The sequence below is a fragment of the Abramis brama genome, assembly GCF_963993115.1.
Source record: "Abramis brama genome assembly, chromosome: 1".
Classification (NCBI taxonomy): domain Eukaryota; kingdom Metazoa; phylum Chordata; class Actinopteri; order Cypriniformes; family Leuciscidae; genus Abramis; species Abramis brama.
This window is the reverse complement of record NC_139963.1, coordinates 53,890,782-53,911,525: the sequence shown is the minus strand read 5'-3', so window position 1 is coordinate 53,911,525 and position 20,744 is coordinate 53,890,782. Positions and strand designations below refer to the sequence as shown.

The following is a 20,744-nucleotide window of genomic DNA, read 5'->3' as shown; positions in this document are numbered from 1 at the left end:
TGCACTGTTCCAGTATTCTACAGCTGAGCTTCTGAGGTTCCGTTTATATCTACATGACGATCCACCACCACCAGCTCTGCTTTCACACCCGGATATTTTATACCTGCCTCGTCGGAAATACATTCACCGTGGCTCTCGTCGGAACTTTCAGTATGATAAATCCAACTCCATAAAGTCCTTCTGGTCCACTACTCGACGTCCATTGAGGAATGCCGGTCGCTGCGCTGATCATAGTGTGTTGGCCCGCCTAGCTAGGTCGGCTAACACGGCTGTCAAAAACAGTAACACTACTGTCAACTTCGGTCTCTTTAACATCCGCTCACTTACGGGTAAGGAGCATCTTGTGAAGGATCTCCTCGTTGACCGTAAGTTTGACTTTTTGTGTTTAACAGAAACGTGGCAGCAGCCAAATGACTTTATTTCACTAAATGATGCTTCTCCTCCGGGATTTGTTTACATCTCTCAATCACGTGACTCTGGCCGTGGGGGAGGTCTCGCGATAATTTATCGTGAGAAGTGGAGGACAGCGCCTGTCAATGCTCCTGTCTGTCACTCATTTGAGGCTACTGTTTGTCAGCTTTCTGGACCTATTCCCACCATTGTTGCTACTTTGTACCGCCCACCAAAGCCTAACAAGGATTTTATTGATGACCTTGCTGCCTTTCTGACTCACCTATCCACACTTTCATCAAATATATTACTCCTGGGGGATTTTAATATACATATGGATAATGTTGACAACACTCTCACCAAAGACTTTTCATCCTGTCTGGATAGTTTTGGACTTCTGCAATACATAAACTTTCCCACACATAATAAAGGACATATTTTAGATTTAATCTGCTGTTCAGGTGTTACACCTGTTAACTGTAAAGCAGATTCTTTTCCTTTTTCCGATCACATGTTGCTTTCGTTCACTGTTAATCTCTCACTCTCCAAATCTAATCTCCCACGTACTATAACATTCCGAAATATTAAGGATATCAACTTGGACATTTTATCCTCTAGCATCACTAGTTTTCCCAGTATCGACAGTTTCTCTACCCCGGATGAACTGCTCTCTCACTACAACTACAACCTTCATAACCTCTTTAATAATCTTGCTCCACTCAAAACCAGGACTGTTTCATTTACTCTTTCTGCACCTTGGTATACTCCCACTCTTAGAAAATTAAAAACAAAAGGAAGACAACTTGAAAGACTTTACAGGAAAACGAATCTCACTGTGCACAAGGACATGTATTTAAATCACATTCTTTTTTACAAAGATTCGATTTCCAAAGCTAAAACCACCTATTATTCTGGTTTAATTAGTTCAAGTGAAGGAAATTCAAAGGCCCTTTTTTCTCTCATTACAAACTTCATAAAACCTCGGGATCCACTTCCTCCACACTTATATTCCTCTGATTTTTGTAATTCTATATTATCATTTTTTTCTTTAAAAATTGAACATATCCACAAGCACCTTATGTCTACTTCTGGTCCGAACTCACCTGTCCCAGTTTCATTTGCTCCCACCTGTCTACTCTCAGCATTTACCTTACCCTCAGTAAATGAAATTAATGAACTCATTCAAAAATCCAAATCTTCAACCTGCAGATTAGACCCCCTTCCAACTGTGCTTGTGAAAGCCACTGTTTCTTTTCTGTCCCCTCTCATTACTAACATTATTCACTCTTCACTTACCACTGGAATTGTTCCTTCTTCTCTTAAAACAGCTTCTGTAACTCCCATTCTTAAGAAACCTGGTTCAGATCCCAACGATTATAATAATCTCCGTCCTATTTCAAATCTTCCATTCATCTCCAAAATTCTGGAAAAAATAGTTGCTGCTCAACTTCATACTCATCTTTCCTACAATAATTTATATGAACAATTCCAGTCTGGTTTCCGTCCTTTTCATAGCACGGAAACAGCACTACTTGAAATTACTAATAACCTTCTCCTAGCGGCTGACTCTGGTTTACTATCCATTCTTCTTTTGCTTGATTTGAGTGCGGCCTTGGATACTATTTCACACACCATCCTTTTGAACAGACTCTCTTCTATTGGAATTACTAACACACCTCTTAACTGGTTTCATTCATATCTTTCAGGACGCACTCAGTTTATTCAGTTAAAATCATTCACTTCTCATTCTGTCCCTGTCATTACAGGTGTGCCCCAGGGCTCTGTTCTGGGGCCCCTACTGTTTATCATTTATCTTCTTCCCCTTGGTTACATCTTCCATAAACATCAGATTAATTTCCATTGCTACGCAGATGACACCCAGCTCTATTTTTCAACCAAACCTAATTCCACACTTCCACCATCTTCCCTTACTAACTGTCTTCTTGACATAAAATCCTGGTTCACTTCAAACTTCCTTAAATTAAATGCCAATAAAACAGAATTGCTTCTTATAGGTACAAAATCAACATTAAACAAACTCCATAATTTTTCTATTCCCATTGATTGCTCCTTTATCTCTCCCTCCCCTCAGGTTAAGAGTCTGGGTGTCATCTTCGATAGCACCCTCTCCTTTACATCTCATGTTAATAATGTTACCCGGTCTGCTTATTATCATCTTCGTAATATCAACCGTCTGCGTCCTTTCCTTACGCCTCACTCCACTGCCATTCTTGTTCACAGCTTAGTTACCTCCCGTTTAGATTATTGTAATTCTCTTTTGTTTGGCCTTCCACATAAAACTCTTCATAAACTTCAACTGGTCCAAAACTCAGCTGCTCGTATCATTACTCGTACCCCTTCTATTCATCACATCACTCCTATTTTACAACAGCTCCATTGGCTCCCTATCATTTATCGTATCAACTATAAAATACTTCTCCTTACTTTTAAAGTCATTCATAATTTAGCCCCTTCGTATCTTTTTGATCTTCTCCATATACCTACACACGCTCGTACTCTTAGATCCTCTTCTTCTATTCATTTCACCGTTCCCCGTGTCCGCCTTGTTACTATGGGGAGTAGAGCTTTCAGCTGCTCTGCTCCTCAGCTCTGGAATTCGCTTCCACCGGACCTCCGTAATATTGATTCTCTTACACTTTTCAAATCCAAACTTAAAACTCATTTGTTTAGAATAGCGTACTCCCTTTGACCACAACTGCATTTTCTTTTAATTGTATTGTATCTCATTGTTTTTAAATATTGTTATTGTTGTTGATGATGATGTAAGGTGACCTTGAGTGTCAAGAAAGGCGCCTATAAATAAAATGTATAATAATAATAATAATAATAATTTCAACAGATAATTTTACATATCTGGGCATAAAAATTGTCCCCGAGGTGAATAAGATTGCCCAGATAAATTATGACCCAATTCTGGAAGATACTACCTCATCAATAGAACGTTAGACATCTTTACCCATCTCAATGATTGGCAGGATAAATATTCTAAAAATGAATATACTTCCTAAATGTCTTTATTTGTTTCAAAATATTCCCCTACCCCCTCCCTCATCTTTGTTTACTAGAATTAAGAAATTGTTTACCAACTTTATTTGGCTAAATAAATGTCCCAGACTACGTCTATCTTTATTATACCTACCATTTGACCGAGGAGGCCTTAAATGTACAAACATTCAATGGTATTACTGGGCAGCTCAGCTTCGTACAATTATGTTTTATTTTTCATCTGAAAGCCCTCCTGCTTGGATGGATTTGGAAGCTTGTTCTATTACACCAAAATTACCATTGCACCTATACCTGTATTCAGCAGACCACAAACACCTAAGAAAAAACACAGATAATCCAATCGTATTGAACATGATCAATATTTGGTTTAATTCATGTAAATATTTGAATTTAAACTCCTCCTTGTCACGTTTCAGTCCTATTTGGGGTAATGTTAATTTCAAACCAGGGAAATGTGATGCAGGATTTCAGATGTGGGCTGAGAAAGGGTTGAGAAAAGTGCAAGATATGTACAGTGAAGATGAAGTACTTATGTCTTTTACAGCAATATCAGCCAAGTATGACATTCCAAAAACCCACTTTTTCAAATATCTTCAACTTAGAAGCTTTATATCCTCATCTCAAAATCGTTCATTAGACATCCCGGCCATTTCCCCACTAGAGACAGCAATTATAGGACATTGTTATGATAAAGGTTCAATCTCATCTTTGTATGACTTGTTTGTGTCTGGGTCTGATGAATCCTCAGAATCAAAATTAAGATTATGGAAAGAAGATATAGATGTCGAAATATCCCTAGAAGATTGGAATAAGGCATGTAAGAAGGCTCAGATGCAGACAGTCAACACTAGCTTGAAACTCATACAGTACAAATGGCTGATGCGTACATACATAACTCCTGCCAAGTTGCACAAGTTTAACGATAATATTCCTGATACCTGTATAAAGTGTGATGAGGCAAGAGGTACATTGTACCACTGTATATGGGAATGTATGAAAGTGAAACCCTTTTGGCAAGGTATTATTGATATGATTGACCAAATCTTATCTAAGAAACTACCACTGGATCCTAAGCTTTTTATCCTGGGTATATATCCTACCAGCCCCCCTGTACAGAGAAAAGAGGTCAGATTAATAGACGTGTATTTTACAAGCTAAACGTACAATTGCTCTTAATTGGAAAAATATCAATGAGCCAAGAATTGGAATGTGGGTTAAAGAAATGGCTTCAAATATGTCAATGGAAAAGATAACGTACATTGTTAAGAATACACAAAATGCTTTTGAAGATGTCTGGAGACCTTTTAAGAACTTCTTAAGGCACAATGTTAATGTTGGTAATCTGCTACAGGAAGATCAAGCCCTGAGGGAATGAGAAGCATTATGATCTTCAAAATAGGAACGTGAAACTCTTCTTACCTGATCTAGGTATCTTTAAAAACACACACACACACATCCTTTTTAGTTATTTTATTTTATTTTAATTTTATCTTATTTTTTTATTTTATTTTTCATTTTATTTTTCTCCTCCAGGGAGGAGTGTTGGGAGGGAGAACAGGGTATAAAATGTTTGCTGTGTTTTACATGATTGCTATTCATTATGTAATCTGTTGTGATATGCAAACTGAAAATGTAATACATATATTGTTAAAAAAAAAAAAAGTACATGCACCATGTTACGAGTGAGCGAGCACACTGTGGTAAGATGGCCGCCGTGTGCGGACGTCGACCTCCATTGGCCAGCAGCGCGCACGAGACATCTAGCCTTTATACACTGTAAAAAAGAATACATTGATTTTATTGATATCTAATTAATAAAAATGAGGCAACAGATTACAAGCAATATTATTAATTAAATTTAACAAATTAGAATTGAGTAATAATTAATCAAATGAATTCCTTAAAAGTTAACCATTTAAAATGAGTAAAATGTACAAAATATCTTTTATTGCCAACATTGAAGACACCTGGTGTTAACAAGCAGAATCACTGAAGGAGAAAACCATAATTAAAGTCACCATTGTGGAGATCAGTGTGTGTTTTAGTTGGGCTCTTGACCCTAAACTTATTAACTTTAAGTTTTGTTTGGCTGCTGTACATGAGTTATAACAGCCAGATGAACAAAGAGAAAAGGTGATCTGATGGTGTTGGTTGTGATTTAACATAATCATTATTTCACAATCATTAGACCTGAATCACTGAACCTCATATAGAGTCCAATTTATGAATTAAGTTAACTTTATTAATTACAGCAGTATAATATTTTTAGCCTTTTCAATGAAATCCAAATGATCAAATCAATAATAAAAAATAAATAAATATGTATTTATGGTGTTTTTTTTTTGTTTTTTTTTAGGCACAAACACACATCAAGATTTTGCGTATGAATCTCAGCAATGGTGACGAACAGATCACCTCTGAACATAAGCTCATTATTTATTCATGCAGCAATGCATGATGGGAGCCATGAATGAGTTTTGATTGGTGGAACCCAGAATGCACTGCAACATGCTTTATAAATGTCACCATTGTTGAGATTCACAGGCTGATTATTGATGTCTGTGTGTCTCCTCATTATGTAAGAGAAACTTTTCAGAAATTATTTGCATTACATTGTAAAAGTTAAAAATATTATGCCGTACAAGGCCAGTGCTGCTATAATTAAGAAAGTAAACCTAACTCATAAATTGGACTCTATATGAGTTCAGTGATTCAGGTCAAATGATTGTGAAATAATGATTATGTTAAAACACAACCAACACCTTCAGATCACCTTTTCTCTTTGTTCATCTGGCTGTTATAATTCATGTACAGCAGCCAAACAAAACTTAAAGTTAATAATTTAAGGTCAAGAGCCCAACTAAAACACACACTGATCTCCACAATGGTGACTTTAATTATGGTTTTCTCCTTCAGTGATTCTGCTTGTCAACACCAGGTGTCTTCAATGTTGGCAATAAAATATATTTTGTAAATTTTACTCATTTTAAATGGTTACCTTTTAAGGAATTAATTTGATTAATTATTACTCAATTCTAATTTGTTAAATTTAATTAATAATATTGCTTGTAATCTGTTGCCTCATTTTTATTAATTAGATATCAATAAAATCAATGTATTCTTTTTTACAGTGTATGATATCTATGCTGATTAGTGCCAAAAACATTGATTAACTCATGAAAACCAAGTAGCTGTAAGTAACCAATATTTAATGCTAATATAAATTGCTCATTTGCCTCTGGACAGATTGCACTGCTGTTTGATTGAAATGTAACATCTATGCAAAATAATCCTTGAAATATTTCTCATTTAAGGCCATTCCTGTTTGGAATATGTGATTGAGTATTGTCAACAATAAGCAGAAACATTCTGCATTTCCATTTTGTAGTGTGGATCATTCATTGCGACATTTCAACTTATTCTAATGTTTATGAATCTGTTATCTGCTTGACAAATAATTTATGCAACTGCCCATTGACATGCTTTTAAAGCTATTGTTATCCTATTTTTTGGCATTCAAACACCTTAAAATCCACAAATGTAGGGCAGAGAAATCCAAATTTACCCTCCCCTGATGTTTCGAGCTCAGCCCCTGATGTTTTAAAACCTAGAAACGCCCCTGCAAATGCATATATAGTATTTGTAACTTAAATAAGTAATAATCAAATAAAGATACAATTTTTTTTAACAATATTTTAAGGAGTTGTAACATTTTACAGTCTTACAGTGAAGTGGCCCTCAGTGAAAATGAGTTTGACACCCCTGGTGTAAATGCTACAAAAGCTCAAGCCAAACATGCATAAAAACACTACTTTTATTCCTTTTAGTTATACAAATGTCTCATTAAAATGTCTACAAATGTTTAAAACTGATCAGAGATCAGGCAAAACCCATAGACATTTGTTCAGTGGTTCACCGCATGATGGGTTCACAGAGATCATTGACATTTTGAAATGGTTATGAGGCAACAAAGCCTCATTTACTAAAATCACGTGACTTTCACAGGTTGATACACGCTCTGAACCACTGATTTGAAACAAAAGATTCATAAAGGTGTCTTAGCTTCGTGAAGAAGTGTTTTGAGATCGCCCGTCACTACTTTCATTACATAAGACATGATTAGCAAGTTGTTTGCATAAAATAGTCCATTGAAACTCACTTGATTTAATTTTTCTTTTAGACCTGATGGACGTGAACAAGAAAGGAAAAACAGAAGCCAAAAAATCTGTCTCCTGCCCTCAATGTAAAAAACGCTTCACATGTAAATCAAGTCTGAAGATTCACATGAGAGTTCACACTGGGAAGAAGTGGCTCAGGCTTTCGCTCTGAAATCACATCAGCTTCTCATTCTGACGAAAGACCATTTATCTGTGATCAGTGCGGTAAACAGTTTCACTGAGCTTCAGTCCTGAAGTAACACCTGAAGATTCACACAAAGGAGAAGATTCATTAGTAATATTACAGCAGAAAAGAGACGGCGGTGTGAGTTTCAGTGCTGAAGTCCTTTACTACAGATGATGAACTGAAAGACCACCAGAAAATTCACACTTGAGAAGAAGGCCATAACACTTTTAAGAGAGACGTGTATCTGATATTAATATTTTTTTCGTTCTTTGTTTTTTCTTTGTTTTTGAACATCTAGTTCAGTGGTTTTCAAACTTTTTCCAGAGCGACCCCTTTTATTTTATTTTTTTTGTTAATTGACGCAACCCATAGGCCTATATAGGCCTATTCTTAAGCCAAACATACAGAATACAATGGGGCTAAAGGCGCATTAGACTTTATTCTCATTTAAAAGTGCTCTGTTATGCACAGCTGGCACAAAAATTCAGCTCTGATGATGCACGTACAGTGGCTTATCCGTGACGTGATCGCAATGCAAAGTTGATTCTGCACTCTTTTGATCTAGCTAAAGCTACAGGGATGCTAATTAACCGGTTAACCATTAACCATTGTAACCATTTTAACCATTAATAGCCTACTATCGTTTGCTGTATGCTTAAAAAATTCACTAAAAATATTCCACAACAAATCCTTTAAATTTAAAGATAATCAGAACAGAACAAGAATGAAAAAAAAATCTATAAACAAGCCAAAACAAAATAATTTAAAGCGAAAGCTGCGTTGGGCTCACTTAACTCTCATTCGAATACATTTTTTTTCCATATTCGCGATTTATTTGGATGATAAACTATTACTTATTATAGGCTTCTAAGAAAAAATTAAAATGATTATCCCCCAAATTTTAAATATTTATTAGGCTTAAAAAATATAACTTTTAATTTAAGTGAACTTAAAACAAACCTTGCATAAAACCATTATAAATGTCATATTTACCTGTGCCTTTCCTGTCTAACAGGTTTAAATATACAGAAATTGAATTAGGTTATCAAAACATTCCGCACTGCATAAATTATACACTAAATATAGATAAATCCTTAATAAAGCTACAAGCATTCTTTAGTCAAGAGCAGTTAGTAGTTTTCTCTGTTTTCTTTGTCCTTTGGTTAACTTTACTGACAGAGAGAATTCGCTGCTGCCACTTTAGGACCAGCCGCTGCTGACGATCTCACGCATCCCATTCTCTCACTACTCTTTTCTTTCATTTAAGATTTTATTTAAATCATTTAAGACTGTTCTTGTGAGGATACTCGACAAAACGGACATTTATAAATGGACAACTATAACCGTCGGTCTTACGGTTATATACTAACCATCACACCCCTAGTCTTACTTAATTTTTGTATTTACCTTGTCTTATTTTATCAACATCTCAATTTTATTGTCCATTTTCTTATTTTCTGCAGATTCTGCTTGAATCAGGAATAATTTTAATTCTTAAAATCACGAAGTGTCCTGATATTATTGCTTTTTGAGCTTTCCATGTTTTAAATTCCTCAATATATATTTTGCCTAATAAACGATATTTCACCTAATCGACACTAAAAAGACATTACAGTTGCATTTGATCACTTAAATTCACATGATTGTATTTAATTCCAATGAAATGCTCCACTGCTTATCATACAGGTCACTTTACTTAAATTAAAATTTGTTAAATAAATCTTGGAGTCAGATCTTAGTTTCAGTAGTCACGTCATAGCAATAACTAAATCAGCAGACTATCATCTCAAAAATATTGCAATAAATAGATGCTTTGTTCCCAGTCAAAACATAGAGAAACTTGTTCATGCTTTCATCACCAGCATGGTGGATTATTGTAATGGACTCCTCACCGATTTGTTCAACAAGTGTATGCAAGACATAGATAAGCTAATAAAACATCATGGTTTCCCTTGAGAGGGAACATGATTCATGTTATTTTTTATTTCTTATGCACATGCTGTAATTATTTTATTATTATTTTAAATACTTGTCTGTGTAAACCATTGAGAATGAAATGTGCTATATAAATAAACTTGCCTTGCCTAAAATCGTGGGGTAACATAGCACTGTTTTACTTGCTTAAAATAATACTAAATACATTTGAGTGTGTTGAAAGATGTTTTGTTACTCTGTGCGTTCGCTTGGCAGCTGCTATAAGACATCTGTTGAACATCACAACAAGCTAGACTTATATTTGAATATCATATTAATAAAAGATGGATGACCAGGTCTCCAAACACCATCAAGCAGAACTCATGATATTCATAACACATCTCTATTTTATTAAGCAGATATTTGAACTGAGAAACTAGGAAACATATCCAAACAGAATATTCGTAACAAATCCTGCAAGTTGTTGGCACTTGCTCTATTTTGTGCCAGCCTTTAATACGAAAAAAACAAAACAAAAAAAAACACTTAAAATACCACATAAACAACAAAAACTGGCCAATGTACACAAGTCAGAGTCGCCAGCAGAGCAGCGCTGTCAAAATATCAAGGCAAATTTGAATTCTCTATTAATTCATCTATTTTTTAATCTACAGATTAAAATCTTCAGATATACAGTGATTTCAGCTTTTGTGATTTGTTTATTTCAACACTTATGAATTGTCATTTGCACTGTCTCAGTGCATTGTTGTTCTCCATGTTTTTGTTGCATTACATATGAATAGATTGAAAACATTTAAATTCTTTAAACTTTTCCTTATGAACTAAGCAGATATTTTAACTGAGAAACTGGAAAACTTATCCAGACAGAATAATATTTTTTTTTTTTATGAATGATTGAAGATCTTGATCACCATTCTGTAGAAACGGTTTTATATTCCTCCTTTAGCTGATCTTTGAATGTCAAGAGGATCATGGTCTCCAAACACTTCTTTAAGCTGTATTTTTCTCCTCAGTGAATCAACCCGCTTTAATGATGATTAAGAAAAAGACTGTGGTCCAATCTCAGTTCAAATTCATCTTAGATTGAATCTGTTTTACATGTTCAAGCACACTTAAAGTAAATCAGTATTAATCTAGAGTTTTCTCAAAGGTCATTCCATCACAAGTAGTCCACATATTGCAAAGTTGATTGTGTGAAAGATCATTGCTTGAAAGATCATGTGCTCCAAAGATCAGTTTTTGTTTCAAGGAGCTACAATGATCTTGAGCTGAGCTATTGAGGTTTGTGTAAATAGAGTATAAACAAAGTGTGTGGTTCACCATGATTAGAACTGGTTTCTACCGGGGATTTTTGTTCTCCATTTCTGTCACCTGATAGAGTTTGTGTTTCTTGAACTTTCAAGTGAATTGAGCTTGAAATATTTCAATTGAGCTTTATAGTTGAATCAAATTTGTTTCAGCAAAATCTGAATTTGTCTCATATTTAATAAAGTTTGCATCCTTACATGATTTTCACTTTAAATATTATGAAGTTGCTTTGATTGTATAAAGCACTATAAAAATAAAGGTGAAAAAAATGATACAAAGATGGCTGCTATGGTCAAACTAAGTGAAAAAAAGTTGTTTGTATTACCAATGCATAATGATTAAGCTAAAAAAAAAAAATTGACGCTCTAGCAAATTGTGTGTCTGATCCCTGTGGTTTTTCACTGAATCACACACATCGGTTTTTCACTGAATCACACACATCCTTTCTGTGAATGCAAGTATAACTGCCCTAAAACCACCGGTTGCTTTGTGCTCAGATTCCTTTGTGGCACTCGCTCCCTCTTCACTGGTCAGGGTCTTCTCCAAGAGTTGCAGATTTCTTTCATAAAAAGATTGCTCAGCTTCTTGTTGTGACTGGTCAACTAAATTCCAGTATAGTTTCTTCCATTCTGTTTTAGAGAGCCGTTTGTCCTGCTGTTTGTGCTGCTTCAGTTTCTCATCTAGTTTCTGTTTCTGAATCTTCTGAATGCATTTCTCAGTTTCATCAAACATGTCACTTGTAAAGTGCGCCCCATCATTTTCTTCCATTATCTTCTCTATTTTACAGATCAGATCTTTGATCTGTGGGAAACTGGCAGACTCGTTGTCCAGACAGAAGAATCGATTTCCACAACTGTCAACAAGTTTTTTGAGATCTGGATCACCTTCCTCTAGATATTGCTCTATGGTTTTCTTTTGCTTCTCCAATTGATCTTTGTAAGTAAAGAGGATCATGGTGTATTTTAGTATATGTTCTCCAAACACTTCTTTGAGATGTTGCACTGTGTTTTTCTCCTCCTCAGTGAATCGACCCACTCTAATGACGATAAGAAAAGCATGTGGTCCTGGAGAAGCGTATGTTACACATTTAACTATTTCAGTTTTAATCTGCTCTTTACTGAGTTCAGTATCATAAAGTCCTGGTGTGTCGATCACTGAGATCTTTTTGTCAAACCTCACTGTGGTTTCTAAATTACTCTGTTTTGTCTGAGAGATTGAACCGGCTGTAGATTTGAACACGTTTCTGCCGATGATGGTGTTTCCAGTGGCACTTTTCCCACATCCAGTTTTTCCCAGCAGAACCAGCCTGATCTGGTCTTTCCTTTCAGAAAACACAGCAGTTCCATCTGGATCTTCAGCTGCAGACTTCCCTGAAACTATAGATCAAACAAATCAGTAATAAAACACTTCAGGGATTATTTCCATATGACCAGTGCAGCAAAGATGGACACTTATTGAACAAATCACTATATATATTTATTATTAGAATCATGTGATCTGATGTGATGTGAACACACAGGCAATTACATTTTTTTGTACCTTTTTGAACAGACCAATTTAACAATCACAGTACTGGAGGAAAACGTAAGTGAACCCTTGGAGATAATAGCTGTTTGAACATCGGACAGCCACCTTGACATTATCCTGTAGGATATTTTGATAAACTTGGGAATTCATTTCCCCCTCAATGACGGCAAGTGGTCCAGGCCCTGAGGCAGAGAAGCCAGCCCAAATCATGATGTTCCCTCCACCATACTTCACAACTGGGATGATGTTTTGATGTTGGCAAGCTGTGCCCTTTTTGTGGCGTACATGCTGATATTCTTCCTGAACAATTCAAGTTTAGTTTCATCAGTACATAAAACATTTTCCCAGTAGCAATATAGTTTGCCAAGGTGCTTTTTGGCAAACTTCAGGCACACAGCAATGTTTTTTGCGGAGAGCAGTGGGTTTGTCAATGGATACCCTGCCTGTTCAAAAATGTACATATGGTAAACTCATGAACAGTGATGTTTTGCTAGTACCAATGATGTCTTCTAGCCATTGAGCCCTATCATACACCCAATGCAGCACCAGGCGTGACAACTGTTTTTTGCAAGTTTCAGCCCGACGCATTTATCATTTTCACATCCTGCAAAAGGATTTTTTATATAAAAAAAAATACATTTTATATATATATTATATATATTTCATCCTATAAAATAACATAATATGTGTTGTATAAATAGAAAGTGCATTTGTGCCCATTTGTGCCCATGGGTGTCCTGGTCTGAAAACGAGGTGTGTTCAGGCGCATTGTTGGCACGTTGCTATTTTGAGGCAACTGAAATAGACTGAGCCATTGACCAAGTGAAACCTGGTCTAAAGTCAATGGCGCAGTATTTTTTTTAAATTTAAAGAGCGTGTTAGTAATGTGCACCTATAGGTCTACAACACACATACACTCTGCATATTACACACACACTGCTTATTACATACACAGGGACGCCCAGCAGCACACAAACATGCCAAATATAAAAAATAAAAGGATTTAAATGTAAAAGATTAATATTGTGAACATAAAGATATAGTGGCATCCGGCTTGTCCCGTAGATGGTCTGTTCCCGTAGATAGTCATCTTGGCTGGGCGCCCACTTCTAGGAAGAGTAGCCACAGTACTAAACTGTCTCCATTTATAGACAATTTGTCTAACTGTCGACTAATGGATCCCTAAACACTTTGAGATTGCCATGCATCCCTTTCCAGCCTTATGAAGATCAACTACTCTTGAACGTATGTCTTCACAGAACTCCTTTTTTTGAGGCATGGTTCACATCATTATGAATATCAATCTTAAAATGTTTGAGTGTCTTTTATCAATCAAAGCAACTCTAAACCACACATTCAAACTCATTTTATTAATTGGACTCCAAGTGTGCAAGCTACTGTCTCCAATTAGCTTTCGTTGAAGTAATTAGTCTATGGGTTCACTTACTTTTTCCTACAGCACTGTGAGGCCCCGTTTACACGTACATGGTTATTTTGAAAAACTGAGACATTTCCTTTTGTTTGTTCCCTACATGCAAATGGAGAATTCGCCTCTGAAAACAATTCTTTCTAAAAACTCGGCCAGAGGGGAGATTTTGGAAAACTTTGTTTGCATGTAAACTGAAAGTTTTAGGCAGCGGACGTCACAGTATGCGACAAAACTTGCACCTGTGTCAAAAGTGCGACCTTGTTCAAAAGAGAAAGAGGAAGTGATTCATTGCTTTTTTGGGATTCTGATTGGCTACCGTGGGCTTGAGCTTCTTATTACACTGCCACCTACAGGTTTGGCATGCTCTTGACGGCATATATACACGGGTTCGTGTAAATGAAAACTTTTCTGAAAACTAACAGATGTGCAAAATTTTATTTTAGAAAACGGAGAGGGTGAAATGTCCGTTCATGAAAATAGCCGGCCACGTGTAAACATAGCCTAAATGTTTAATGGGTCTGTTCAATAAAGACACAAGAAATTGTAATAATTTTTTATAATTGTTATCATTTTAAACACATTGTGTTTGTCTATTGGGTGATTCTATTGGGAATCACGGGTGTCTACAGATTCTCCAACACCCGTGCAGAGACGACTCGGCGCCTGTGAAGAGACGACTCGACGCTGGCGATATGTTTATGCCCTAAATCAATACATGATTAACTAACTGTATTTCTCTATGTACATTTCTGAAATGCACTTTCTGTAAAGCTGCTTTGAAACAATATGTATTGTGAAAAGCGCTATACAAATAAATTTGAATTGAATTGAATTGAATATTGTTATGTCTTAGATCCGATCACATTTTATGGCAAACTATTGCAGAAAATCAGTTCATTCAAAAGGGTTGACACACTTTTTCCTGCTACTTAGAGTAAAAGTATATTCTCCAATGAAAGGTTAGAATTTTATTTATTTTTTTGCAGATTTATTTTCACAGCCTTATTTGATCATATTTACCAAGGGTTTGAATAATTTTGGGCTTAACTGTATATGCATGACTTACAGTTGACAGGAAAACCTCTTTTGCTGTCTCTCCTTTTCATTTGTTCCATGGTAAATTTCCCTTTATTCTTCATCATCATTCGTTCAATCTTCTGCAGTAGTTCTTGTATCTGACTCTCTGATTTACTCTTGTTATTGAAACAGTGAAACCTTCCTCCACATTCAGTCACCAGTTTCTGGAGATCTGCATGATCTTTGCTTTGAAGATATTCCTCAATGGTCTGTGGTTCATCCAGATCCTCCAGTTCATCTCCACGTGTGAAAAGGACCATCATGTACTTCTGAACTTCAGGACCAAATAAACCTTTAATATAATCCAGAATCTCTTCCTCATTTTGCACAGGTTGCTCTAGAGGAACAGTGAGCAGAACTGCACTGAGATCTTCTGAACATAGTTTGATCAGCTCTTCTTTCAGTTCCTCCAGCTTCTCTTCATTCAGATCTGGATCCAGTAGATCTGGAGAAATAATCACACACACCTGCTTCTCTCCGATCTGTGTTTCACCCTCACAAACTTCAGACTCATGCTTCTTTACTTTAAACTTCTTTTCTCCCAGTATAGTGTTTCCAGATGAGCTTGCCCCAGAACCAAATCTGCCCATCAAGAGAATCCGGACCACTGGATCATCTGAACTGGAGCAGATCTCTGACATCCTTGAATTAAATGTATAGAATAAGATCAGAACCAGGTCAGGGCAAATTATCATTCTTCTCATGCAAGCCAAGAGTAAGAAATTAACAAAACAGGCAACCTTAAAAAATGCTCAGTTATTTTTTATTTATTTATGCTGGGTTGTTTTAATTTAACTCAGCTGCTGGGTCAATTTTACTGATGTAAAATGATAAATGATAGCTTCCATGTGCAGGACTCTTCATGCATTTTAAATGACGTTATGTTTTATGATTTTATATATACAATTAATAAATGTATTACTATTTTTTTTATATCTTTCGAGTTTGGATTTAATTTTTCATGAAAGATATAGCTTCATTTATTGAAACAGATGTAGACCTAACTTCATGTTATTTGTGTGTTTTACTTGTCGTTTTATTAGTCGACAGCAATGGTACAGAGCTATATCCTAGCCCAAACATCTTAGATACAGAATTTCAGTGTTTTTACCATGAACACAGAACACAAGTTAGCATAACAGCAGCACCTCTGACTACACACTTGCTCACTCACACTAATAACACTAATAAACAGAGTTACATAATGGAGATATAATGCTGCAATGGCAGCAACAGTGTGAGTGCATTTCATTCGATCGATTATTATTGTATTATTTATTATTATAAAAACCTAGCTGGGTAATATGGCCAAAAACATCACCTCAATATTTTTTTCAAAAATCATACAATATCGATATCACAATATTCAGTTACCATTAATGGGGAGGGAAAATCTTTCAACACGTTTGTTAGAACTTGAGAATAAATGTAAACAATTTGTTTGTTCACAATTAAACTCCACAGAGTTGCTACTTTTTAATTTAGGGCCCTATAAAATCAATTGTATTTTCCTCTAAATTCTGTGTTATAATTTTTAAGTTTTTCCATACTAGTGTGGTAATAACAAATATCTTTTAACGCTAAACATTGGTTAGTGAGACGTCTACATAAGTTACACATTTTGTACAATCTTGTACAGTTTTATTAAACAAAAACAAGAACTGTGAAATTACACAGATTTCTGCAGCAACTCTTTGTCGTACTTGCACAGAAAAAAAAAAACTGATTCCATGTTCGTCGTCAGAATTAATCTTTACGGCCGGTGAAAAAAATTAAATTTATGCAGTCCTACAATAAAATAATTACCTTAAATATTGACTTAAATTTAATGTTTTTTTTTTTCAGCTAACCTACTCTGAGATAAAAGTTCTACTTTGTACAAACATAAAAAAAAAGGTTTGTTACAGCCAAATGTATTAGTTTTTCGATAGAAATATTTATTTTCCGAAGACAAAATACTTCCGTATAAAGTAAAAAGATGATTTATACCATACTTAATCAATACATTTTCTTTATACACAAACCAAAATGGTTATTAATGTAGTTCAATATGATTTTTTTTTTTTTTTTTTTTGCTTTATTTGGGGGGGGGGGCAGTATTGCAGCAACAAACACAGTCCTTGAGTCCATGTGGAGAGATTTCTTATCTGAAGGTGCAAAGGTCCAACTTTTTATTTGAAGGTTGAAGATCGATCTTTAGTGAATGCGACTCCAGACAGATCACAAGAATAATGCTTCTTAGAAAACAAAAACAGCACAAAACGTTAATAAAGCACACTCTTTAAATGAAACACGTCGAGAATTTAGTCAAAAGAAAAACGTTGAGGACAGTAGCAGCAGTGTTAAGCTGTACTTACACTTCAAATGCTCCTCCTACAGTTAGTTTACCTGTTCTGTCTGTTACCTGTGAGAGACGTAGCCTGATTGATTCACAACACTCAATAAACATGATCAGACACTGACCGATGACCCTCATGAGCAAATGATTATCTAATGCTGTATTACAGATGTATTAAAGTAACATAAACAGATTGATAAAGCCTCTAAGAAAGTGTCTTGAAGGTGTTCAAGAAAGTCAGTTCACTTCAGCAGCTGTTTGATTCTCACACAGAGAAAAAGAAGCAAAAACGAAACTCGTCATACATGTCAAAGTGTTAAACTTTAAAAGTGTTAAACTAAAAGTGTTAGAATGGAATATGAATTTAAAAAGCTCATAATTCAAATGTGAAAAAGTATAAATATAGCAATAACTATTTTCACTTTCACAAGTTGTAAAGCTAATTCCTGATATCTGTAAATGTATTTCAGCATGTTTAATTAGGTATTCCTGATATCTAGAAAAAGGTGTTAGATAAAGAAGAGTAATTGTTACTATCGTTACAAACACTGATCACCATAATGGTAAGTTGTAAGTGGCCATGGCTGCATCACAAATGTTTCCACGCCAGCTGTGATGGCACAAAAATACAATTAAAACTTAATTTTGGAAAAATACGTTGTATTACAAATCTCTATATTAACTGGATTTCTATTAATGCAATACAGTGAATGACAGCCATCTGTGGTTTTCTAGTGGATTACATTATTGGCAGTTTAGTTTTAGTGATTAATTTAAATATCATACACTCTCAGAAATAGGGGTACAGCAGGAGTCCATTTCTGTCCCCCAAGGTACATATATGTACCTTTTTGAGGCTCAAAAAGGTACATATATGTCCCCAAGCATTAAAAGGTACAAATATATACCGTTTCTTTTAAAGGTTAAGGTACAATTTTAAAAGACAGCCTCTGCTAAGTAATTTAATTTTATTTTTTGTAAAAAAAAAAAGGTTTTTTTTTAAGGTTTTAATGATACCTTAATCGGTAGATTTTAACTTATCACTATATTAGAGTAGCTTTGAAATAAAGGAAATAAAAGTTTTGTAAGTCAATTTACTGATATTAAATCTTTATAACACAGCAAAAACTCCAGTGTTAAATGAACTTTCCTGGGAGTTTATTTGGCTCCAGACTCAAGAGTGTTAAAGTGTTAAAATATGAGTGTTAAATTAACAATCAAGAGTGCTAAAGTTAATGAGATAATTAAGTGATTCATTGAGTGATGATTGAGCAATATTGAAGACACCTGATGTTAACAAGCAGAATCACTGAAGGAGAAAATATATTTTTAAGGCACCGTTATGGTGATCAGTGTTTGCTTTAGTTGGGTCTTTTGACCCTTAAACTGTTAACATTAGGTTTTGTTTGGCAGTTGTATCTGAGTTAGAATGGCTAGATGAACAAAGAGAAAGCTGATCAGGTGGTGTTGGTTATGTTTTGACTTAATCATAATTTGACCTGAATCACTGAACTCATTTAAAGTCTAATCTCTGACTTAAATGTATATTGTTGATTACAGCATCGCTGTGATTCTACAGCATAAGATCCAGAATTTATGAAAAAATCTAAAGGATTTCTTAAAAGTTGATCTGATAAAAACAAATCTTTCTTTTAGGCACACACAGACATCAAGAATCAGTCTATGAATCTCAACAATGGTGACAAACAGAATATTCAATTAGGGAAAGGAAATTAGTAAGACAATTCAGATCATAATTTATTCATACCGCAATGCATGATGGGAGCCTTGAATGAGTTTTGATTGGTGGCACCCAGAATGCACTGCAACATGCTTTATTACTGTCACCATTGTTGAGATTCACAGGCTGATTATTGATGTCAGTTTTTCTTCGTAAAGGACTTTTCAATGTCTTTTGATCAGAACAACTTTTAAGAATTTTTGGATTATATTGAAAATGCTGAAAATCTTTTGCTGTAGAATCACAGTGATGCTGTAATCAACAATATACATTTAAGTCTGAGATTAGATTCTAAATGAGTTCAGTGATTCAGGCAAATTATGATTATGTCAAAACATAACCAACACCATCTGGTCAACTTTTCTCTTTGTTCATCAGGCAGTTATAACTCAGATACAACAGCCAAACAAATTCTAAAGTTAATGATACACAAACACTGATCACTATAACGGTGTCTTAAAAAATTCAATTTTCTCCTTCCGTGATTCTGCTTGTTAACATCAGGTGTCTTAAATAATGGTCAATCATCACTCAATGAATCACTTAATTATATCATTAACTTTAACACTCTTGAGTCTGGAGTAATATAAACTCCCAGGAGAGTTCAATTAGCACTGGAGTTTTTGCTGTTGGACCTCAAGGTACATATATGTAACTTTTTGAGGATCAAAAAGCATTAAAAGTTACATATATGTACCGTTTCTTTTAAAGGTTAAGGTACAATATTGTACCCTTGAGGGTATAGCCCCAGTGACAAGCCATTGTACCCCTAAAGGTACAATTATGTACTTTATTTTCTGAGAGTGTATGTAGAGCCAGCCCTGATTGGCTGCTTGAATCTCCATTTAAAAGAACGTCCAGTTCGTGGTCTTTCTTTCTTTTGGCCATGGGTGGAGAAGAAGTCATAGCACGGTTACTCATGGTTCTTACAGGGCTTTCAACAGAGGAAGTCCTTCAGAAAATATCAGAAGCAGACATAGAAGTAACCGACGTCGATATATATATATATCATTGTTGTCAACGATTGTACCCTGTCAAAGCCAATTTTGTACCATTTTTGAAGGGTCCATTTTTGTATTGTTAAATAAAGGTACAAAATTGTCACCACAGGTACAAGATTGGTCTCTTAAGGTACAAATCACAAGGGTACAAATATGTACCCTTGAGGGTACAGCCCCAGTGACAAGCCATTGTACCCCTAAAGGTACAATTATGTACTTTATTTTCTGAGAGTGTAACATAGTTGTCTTCATCTCCAAAACATTATTTTTGTCTTAAATTTCATGATTAACTCAGACAGGTTCAGTGCTGACTCGTTTTACATTAGTTCTTTTTTGTGAATTGGAATGTGTGTAAAGGATTGTGGGTGTCTGAATGTGTGTGTGTGTGTGGGGGGGTGGGGGGTGGGGGGTGGGTGTGTGGGGGGGAATCAGCGAAGAAGTGACTAGAGTTCGCTAGAGTTGCAGAGTTCTCCTTTAATAAACTGAATATTGTTCAGTCATACATAAATGAAACAGGTAAGATTTATATAATTGTATTAATAAACTGAATGTGATTTAATTGTCTTTGATAAGTAAATTAACCCTCTGGATATTTTTTTTTCTTTATCGGAATGGTACGGAACTTGG

General features: G+C 35.2%; 2 protein-coding genes across 2 annotated transcripts in view; both read right to left on the bottom strand.

Moving 5' to 3' along the window:
* Positions 1 to 20,744, bottom strand: part of LOC311081665 (uncharacterized protein) — a gene marked incomplete at its 3' end in the record, with an annotated part of 465,213 nt that overhangs the window by 186,398 nt on the left and 258,071 nt on the right. The window lies entirely within an intron of this gene.
* Positions 11,428 to 15,678, bottom strand: LOC311097541 (GTPase IMAP family member 8-like; the record flags this gene model as incomplete). Its single annotated transcript, XM_084137312.1, has 2 exons — positions 11,428 to 12,380; positions 15,027 to 15,678. The coding sequence occupies 2 exons, from the start codon at positions 15,676 to 15,678 to the stop codon at positions 11,428 to 11,430; spliced, it is 1,605 nt and encodes a 534-aa protein (XP_083993438.1).